Source organism: Aquila chrysaetos (genome assembly GCF_900496995.4).
Source record: "Aquila chrysaetos chrysaetos chromosome W unlocalized genomic scaffold, bAquChr1.4 W_unloc_2, whole genome shotgun sequence".
Taxonomy (NCBI): domain Eukaryota; kingdom Metazoa; phylum Chordata; class Aves; order Accipitriformes; family Accipitridae; genus Aquila; species Aquila chrysaetos.
The window spans coordinates 1,497,552-1,506,415 of record NW_024470322.1 but is presented as its reverse complement, the minus strand read 5'-3'; the positions used below and the strand labels follow the sequence as shown (position 1 = coordinate 1,506,415).

The window sequence follows — 8,864 nt, the reverse complement described above, 5'->3', positions numbered from 1 at the left end:
GCTTTGAGCTCTTGAAGCTACAGGATTTCAGAGGAGAACCGGTTGATTTCTTTCTCGTCATCTCTGATGCCATGCAGTCTGCTGACCTCCTCCCATAGCTCCTTTACTTGGCAACACAGATCCTCAACAAGTGCACACCACCTGCAGACTGTAAGACTATCTTCTGCTGCCCCAGCATCAGCAAAACCCCAGGCACATCCTACAGCCTGTGACTTACAGAAATGTATCTTCCTTCTGGAGCTCCAAGGCCTCTGACATTCCAGGGACAGTTGCTCTAACAGCTGCTGGGGACCATGTCCTGTAACAGGTCCCCACCATTGTTGAGAATACAGACACTGTCCTAAGTTACTAGATCCCACTCACTACAAACTGCTAACCATTCATTGTGCTCTAGGCTGGCACTTATATAGGCCACTCCCTAGTATTTGCTGAAAGGGTGCTTGACTGTCCCTAATCAGGAGTCTGCTGGAACAAAAGCTCAATGCCCTCTTTAATCAAGAACAGATGACAGAGACTGTTAGAACTGCTAGAGCTTGCTAGAAATCACAGTGTCCTGTAGCTAGGAAGATGCAGTTAAGGAGCATTTAAGCCTTTTAGATGTACACAAGCCCATAGGACCAGGTAGGATGCATCCAAGGGTGCTGAAGGAGCTGACTGATGTCATTGCAAGGCAGCTCTCCATCATCCTCAAAAGGTCACAGCAACTGGGGGAAGTTCATGATGACTGGAAAAAGTCATATCACACCCATCTTCAAGGACAAAAAGGAGGATACTGGGAACTACAGGCCAGTCAGCCTCACCTCGGTCCCTAGAAAGGTTATGGAACAAATCCTCCTGGAAGCTATTTGTAAATACATGAAGGACAAGAAGGTGATTGGGAGCAGCCAACAGGGATTTACCAAGGGCAAATCATGCCTGACCAAACTCATTGCTTTCTATGATGAGGTGACTGGCACTGTGGACAAGGGGAGGCAGTGGATGTTGTATACCTTGACTGAAGAAAGGCCTTTGACACAGTGTCCCATAATCTCCTTATCACCAAGTTGTTGAGCTATGAGCTGGATAAGTGAATGATAAGGTGGGTGGAAAATCGCCTAGACTGCTGGGCTCAAGGAGTTGTGATCTGTGGTGCAAAGTCCAGCTGTGGGCCAGAAACTAGCGGGGTCTCCCAGGGATCAGTACTAGGACCAATGCTGTTTAAGGTCTTTATTAGTGACCTGGATGATGGGACAGAACGCACTCTCAGCAAGTTTGCAGATGACACCAAATGGCGGGGGGCACTCAATATGCTGGAAGTCAGAGGGACCTGGAAAGGCCAGAGAAATGGACCGATGGGATCCTCATGAAGTTTAACATGGATAAATGCCAAGTTTTGCATCTGGGATGGAATAACCCCATGCAACAATATAGACTGGGGGGCTGACTGTCTACAAAGCAACTTTGCAGAAAAGAACCTGGAGGTCCTGGTGGAAAGCAAGTTGAATATGAGCCAGCAGCATTTTGGCTCTTTGTTAGATTTGTGTCTACCACTATACTTTCTTCTTTCCATCCACTGGTCCTTGCAGCAAAGATGGACAAATGCATCCTGTGCTGTATTACCAAGAGTGTAGCCAGCAGGTTGAGGGAAGTGATCCTTACTCTCTGTTTAGCACAGGTGAGACTGTATCTGGAGTCCTGTGTCCAGTTTTGGGCTCCCCGGTACAAGAGACATGGACATACTGGAGCAAGTCCAGCAGAGGACCACCAAGATGGTCAGGGGGCTGGAGAACATGACATATGAGGAGAGGCTAAGAGAACCAGGCCTGTTCAGCTTTGAGAAGAGAAGGTTCAGGGGCTACCTTTTTGCTCTCTACGACTACCTGATGGGAGGATACAGAGAAGATAGAGCCAGACACTTCTCAGAGGTGCACAGCAATAGGACAGGAGGCAATGAATGCAAGTTGTAATATGGGAAGTTCTGGTTAGATATTAGGAAAATACTTTTTTCCATGAGAGTGGTCAAATACAGGAATAGGTTGCCCAGAAAGGGTGTGGAACCTCTATCCTTGGAGGTATACACGACTCAATGGGACAAGTCCCTGAGCAACCTGATCTAATTAGACCTGCTTTGAGCAGAGGGTTGGGCTAGATCACCTCTGGAGGTCCCTTACAACCTAAATTTTTCTACGGTAAATTATCAACCATACTAAAATACAGTTTACTAGTGGATGAAATAGCACTACAAGTTATGTTGTATCAGCCAGCTCTTCCTTCCATCTCCTTTAAAGACACTGTCTACAAATGAAATCATTAGCAGTTATATCAGGAAAATCATATAGGCATCATCTCCTGTATGGAGACAACTTTTCTGGGCTGTTTATCCAGTCAGTGTTTTTATTTTTGTTTTGTTTTTTAAAGTTTTTTTTCCCAGACAACCATGCATTGTGGCTCTTTGCTAGATTTGTATGTCTGCCACCATACTTTCTTCTTTCCACCCACTGGTTCTTGGCTCTTGCCTTTCCAGTCACTTCTACCAGCTCTTTATCTAAGACCAGAACCCTTTCCTGCTTACTGGATCACAGTCCCAGTCTTCTTAACCAGCCAACTCATGTTTTCCTTTCCTCCTCACTGACTGGCCCTAGTTGCTGTTTTCATGTGTAAATGATCTCTTGGGAGGGCTTGAGGGTTGTGTTAGAATCAGGCTAGCACATGGCCATAAAAGGAGAATGAAAGAATATCCATGTTAATAGTCATAGAACATTTTCCATTCCTACCACAGGTTTAGTACTTGCTCCTTTCTCTGTTTTAATAGGATAGCTTCCTTCAACCATATATCCTAGGCCCTGTATATGGAATAGAATAGATTCTTTGTTCATAGATTAGGTACAAGAACCCAGAGTTGATATAGTTAATAGCAGAAGCAGCAGCTGCAAGGAGATGCCCCATTTAGGACCACCTGGAGCACATCCATTGGTCTTTGGAGCATTTAACATATAAATAGGGTAAAACAAACATAATCCTCTGCTTAATATATTTGAGCTATAAACTCAGGCAAAGTTTCATGAACTGCAATAAACCACACACTCCCAACATCACTGCTCAGTTTCAAGTCCATAACTGAAAGAGTAGAAGTACTACAGCTTTTAAAAGAAAAACTTATACAAGCATGGATGAAGAAATAGGTTTTCTTTTGTCTCAACAGTTCAAGGTCTTTGGCTGACATTTTTCAAAAACAAGTTAGCCTAATAAGGCATTCTACATAGAAATTTTCAATCTTTGATTACAGTTTAACAATGTTATGAGTGACCTTCAGTTTTTACAGTATCTTAAACAAGGACGCATTGGTCATTCTTAATAATAAGCACATCTTAACAGACCCATTTAGGACAGAAGATTGATTAGATATTAGAAGAGCAAAGAAAATCAGGCAACAAGAGAGTGTGTGGGAAAAGGTTAACTGAAGAATGGATATGGCAAAATATGCCAGTGGAAAGGATGCTGCAAGTATTAACATCAGTCTCTGAACCCAATAGTGTTGTTGACTTTTTTGTATCAATGCCAGATTATCATCATTAAATACATATTTGCTGGCACCAAACAAGTTTTCTACATGCCTTTTGCTTCTTCCTTAACCTTATAACACATCAAAAGTGTCAAGGGGATATATTTAGAGGTAACTGGAAAAATAGGAAGGGATGGAAGGTCCTCCCTGAGCAACTTCAAAGTTAGCTGAACTCTGAGCGTGTGTGGGGGTTGTACCATATAACCTCCAGAGGTCTCTTTTGACCTAAATTATTCTATGTTTTTAAGTTTGCACATGGGAGAAAGGAACTTGATGGCAGAAAAGCATGTTCATTGAAGCAAGAAAAGCACAGGAAATAGAATAGTCTAGGAGAGAAACAAAAGGACATATTCTCATTCTTCTCACTTCCTTCAGAAAAAAAATTAAATATGTATCATTGCACTAAACACAGTAAAGAAATTACATAATTGTTTTCTGTAAGTAATGACTGCAGCTGCCTCAGCAGTTTAGGAAATTGCCAGTAGAATTTCAACTAGAAGAATAGGAGGCCTACATGAGGACTTCTTTATTACACAGATGATCATATTAATGACAAGTTTAGATAATCCTTCCTATCAGCATAATTTAAAACTTGTCCATAAACTTAAGTTTTTTCCCCAAACAACAAAATGCTGCACATATAGCTTCACACTATGTCCAACTATAACAATTACCTGAATTCATTTTAGATTAATTCAAGTGATGTGAATTCACCTTGTTTTCACCCAAATAATGATTTAAAATGACAAAAAAAAGTTTTTGTTCAAACATTTTTCTTTGCTACTTAAAATACAGTAGCCCATATGATGTCATTAAAAGAATGTGCATTTAACTTCATATTTCAGTAAACATTCTAATTTTGATCAATAACCAACTTACATAGTTCCATTTGTGTAGACTGTGTCACTTCCCTCCACATACTGAACCTGGGCTGGGTAGACATGCTGTACCTGTTGCACAGTCTGTACTTGCTGTACCTGTAAACAAGAATACCAGAAATATAGGATAGTTTACCTTATAAAAAGAATGATTAGTGCTTCACTGCATCTAACAGTTTCTAAACAATACTCTTGGTCATGGGACATCCCTGCTCTCACAATTACTAAATAACACAGAATGTAATATTGTGCTGTAAGTCTGTAATATGCCAAGTAGAGTACTAACATTGGAGATTGTCATGGTTTAACCCCAGCCAGCAACTAAGCACCACACAGCCGCTCACTCACTCCCCCCCACCCAGTGGGATGGGGGAGAAAATCGGGAAAAGAAGTAAAACTTGTGGGTTGAGATAAGAACGGTTTAATAGAACAGAAAAGAAGAAACTAATAATGATAACACTAATAAAATGACAACAGTAATAATAAAAGGATTAGAATGTACAAATGATGCGCAGTGCAATTGCTCACCACCCGCCGACCGGCACCCAGCTAGTCCCCGAGCAGTGATCCCCCCACCCCATTCCCCCCAGTTTATACACTAGATGTGATGTCACATGGTATGGAATACCCCATTGGCCACTTTGGGTCAGCTGCCCTGGCTCTGTCCTGTGCCAACTTCTTGTGCCCCTCCAGCTTTCTCACTGGCTGGGCATGAGAAGCTGAAAAATCCTTGACTTTAGACTAAACACTACTTAGCAACAACTGAAAACATCAGTGTTATCAACATTCTTCACATACTGAACTCAAAACATAGCACTGTACCAGCTACTAGGAAGACAATTAACTCTATCCCAGCTGAAACTAGGACAGAGATGCATGCTCTTGAGAGTATGGGCATTTTCAATGCCAAAGACAGAACCATCTGGAAAGCACAAGAACAAGAACTATATGCTTCACACCAAGCTTAGGAACTATATTTAGTAAGGAAGAAAACTTCATTTGGTCATCTATATGCTGCTTTTCTGGGTTTTTTTACTCCATTTTAACTCTATACAATACAAGCCTATAAATCACAACTTACATGTGCTGTTAACAGGCAACCTTTGACCCGTCAGAGTAGGTCCTAAAAAAATTCAGTGTGATCCTAGAAGAGCCTGGTTCTCATGCATGTGATGCATCATCTACAAGAGCTCTTTAATCATAGAATGGTTTCAGTTGGAAGGGACCTTAAAGATCGTCTAGTTCCAACCCCCCTGCCATGGGCAGGGACACCTTCCACTAGACCAGGTTGCTCAAAGCCCCGTCCAACCTGGCCTTGAACACTTCCAGGGAGGGGGCATCCACAACTTCTATGGGCAACCTGTTCCAGTGTCTCACCACCCTCATCATAAAGAATTTTCTTCCTTATGTCCAATTTAAATCTACCCTCTTCCAGTTTTAAACCATTGCCCCTTGACCTGTTGCTACAGGCCTTGGTAAAAAGTCTCTCTCTGTCTTTCTTATAAGCCCCCTTTAATTACTGAAAGGCTGCAATAAGGTCTCCCCGGAGCCTTCTCTTCTCCAGGCTGAACAACCCCAACTCTCTCAGCCTGTCTTCATAGGGGAGGACGACCCAGCCAATTCCTTATCCACCGAGTGGTCCATCCATCAAATCCACGTCTCTCCAATTTAGAGACAAGGATGTCATGCGGGACAGTGTCAAACGCTTTGCACAAGTCCAGGTAGATGACATCAGTTGCTCTTCTCTTATCCACCAATGCTGTAACCCTGTCATAGAAGGCCACCAAATTTGTCATGCATGATTTGCCCTTAGTGAAGCCATGATGGCTGTCACCAATCACCTCCTTATTTTCCATGTGCCTTAGAGTAATTTCCAGGAGGATCTGCTCCATGATCTTGCTGGGCAAAGAGTTGAGACTGACTGGCCTGTAGTTCCCCTGGTCTTCTTTTTTTCCCTTTTTAAAAATGGGGGTTATGTTTCCCCTTTTCCAGTCAGTGGGAACTTCCCCAGACTGCCACAACTTCTCAAATATAATGGATAGTGGCTTAGCAACTTTATCCGCCAGTTCCCTCGGGACCTGCTGTCACGACCTGGACTGGACAGACCAGGGAGTTGTGTTGAATTTGGAATTCCCTCAGGCTAAATTAAGGTGAAACGACACTAAACGATCAGTTAAACATTTTATTCATGACAGAAGCAAACTGAACTTGGGAGGCATAACAGTAGGTGGTGTGGTTTCTCACAACAGGAATTGGCATGGAACTACCACAGTAAACCGTGTAACCCAGGGTAACCACATATATCAATTCAGGGAATAAGGAGATCCCTCCCGTTGAGTCACGAGGTTCAGAGCAGACCCCCTTGCTTTCCAGACTCCTCCTCAGAGAAGGGCCTATGGGTGGCTGGATCCACTCTTAGTCCCAGACTTGGTCAACGGTTTTATGTCTTAAAGGGATGAGGTGTAGGGATTATGGAAAAGGAAAAAAGTAAGAGAGAACAAGACAGAGAAAAAGGGAAAGAGAAAAATTTCACTGGTCCTGGGTCCTGCATTGGTTCAGTCAGCCGAGGGGTCCAGTTCTGGTGGGCTTGTGAACCTTGGGCTTCAGTTTGTGTCCTTTTATCATCCTTGCCGCGGGCATTCGAACTCATTAGGCTAATTAGGTGTCATGAGCAGTTTGTGAGCCTTTGGGCTTGGGGGTCGTTTGGGGAGTAACTTCCCCTTCCCTGCAGATGTGATCTTTCGCCATGCATGGTGAGCTGCCCTGCTCAGCATATCAGAACAGGGAGCTGTGCACCCTCTGGCATGTCCTGCCCTCCCCCTCCTGTTGCTGATGGGTGCTGATCAGTTTCTTTTCACCTCTGGTTCCTTGCTCAGCAGAGTTCATTGTTATGGAGAGGTCATTAAACAGAACTTGCCCCACCACAATGTTTGAGACATTAACTCTTTCAGTCTCTCACACCTGCAGATGCATCTCATCAGGTCCCATGGACTTGCACACCTTCAGGTTCCTTAGATGGTCTTGTGGTCATGTGGGTGGTTCTTCATTCTCCCAGTCCCTGCCTTTGCCTTCTGCGACTTGGGTGGTGTGGCTGGAGCACTTGTCGATGAAGACTGAGGCAAAAAAGTCATTGAGTACCTCAGCCTTCTCCATGTCCCAGGTAACCAGGTCTCCTGTTTCCTTCTGGAGAGGGCCCACATTTTCCCTAGTCTTCCTTTTATCGCCAACTTACCTATAGAAGCTTTTCTTGTTACCTTTGATGCCCCTGGCCAGATTCAATTCTATCAGGGCTTTGGCTTTCCTAACCTGATCCCTGGCTGCTCAGACAATTTCTCTGTATTCCTCCCAGGCTACCTGTCCTTGCTTCCACCCTCTGTAGGCTTCCTTTTTGTGTTTGAGTTTGTCCAGGAGCTCCTTGTTCATCCATGCAGGCCTCCTGGTGGTTTTGCCTGACTACTTCTTTGTTGGGATGCATCGCTCCTGAGCTTGGAGGAGGTTACCCTTGAATATTAACCAGCTTGCTTGGGTCCCTCTTCCCTGCAGGGCTTTATCCCATGGTACTCTACCAAGCAGATACCTGAAGAAGCCAAAGTCTGCTCTCCTGAAGTCCAGGGTAGTGAGCTTGCTGTGCGCCCTCCTCGCTGCCCTAAGGATTCTGAACTCCACCATTTCATGGTCACTGCAGCCAAGGCTGGCCTTGAGCTTCACATTCCTCACCAGCCCCTCCTTGTTGGTGAGAACAAGGTCCAGCATAGCACCTCTCCTCATTGGTTCCTCTATCACTTGGAGAAGGAAGTTGTCATCAATGCATTCCAGGAACCTCCTGGATTGCTTATGCCCTGCCATGTTGTCCCTCCAACAGATATTGGGGTGCTTGAAGTCCCCCATGAGGGCGAGGGCTTGTGAATGTGAGGCTGCTCCTATCTCTCTATAGAGGGCCTCATCTGCTCGGTCTTCCTGGTCAGGTGGTCTGTAGCAGACCCCCGCTATAATGTCACCTGTCCCTGCCCTCCCTTTAATCCTGACCCATAGGCTCTCAGTCAGCTCCTCATCCATCCCCAGGCAGGGCTCCATGCACTCCAGCTGGTCATTGACATAGAGGGTGACACCCCCCTCCTCATCTCCCTTGCCTGTCCTTCCTAAAGAGCCTGTATCCTTCCCTTGCAACACTCCAGTCATGGGAGCCATCCTACCACGTCTCTGTGATCCCAAAAAGATCATAGCCTTGCAAGTGTGCGCACGTCTAACTCTTCTTGTTTATTCCCCGTGCTACGTGCATTTGCATAGAGGCATTTAAGTTGGGCCCCCAATGAAGCTGACTTACTGGCTGGAGTGGCTGGGATTCCTTTGTGCTGCTCTTCAGGTGCTCTCCTGATGACCTGTGATCCCTCTCCAGGCTCTGGGCATCTATTGCTGGCACTGGCATCAAACTGGTAGGAGTGGGA

The 8,864-nt window shown here is 44.7% G+C and overlaps 1 protein-coding gene across 7 annotated transcripts in view; it reads right to left on the bottom strand.

Moving 5' to 3' along the window:
* Nucleotides 1-8,864, bottom strand: part of LOC121232949 (transcription factor RFX3-like) — a 175,664-nt gene that overhangs the window by 111,036 nt on the left and 55,764 nt on the right. For all 7 annotated transcript variants that reach the window (XM_041121486.1, XM_041121485.1, XM_041121484.1 and 4 more), the window contains one exon: nt 4,421-4,518. In XM_041121486.1, coding sequence (XP_040977420.1) covers nt 4,421-4,518 — 98 coding nt within the window. The remainder of the gene's footprint in view (nt 1-4,420; nt 4,519-8,864) is intronic.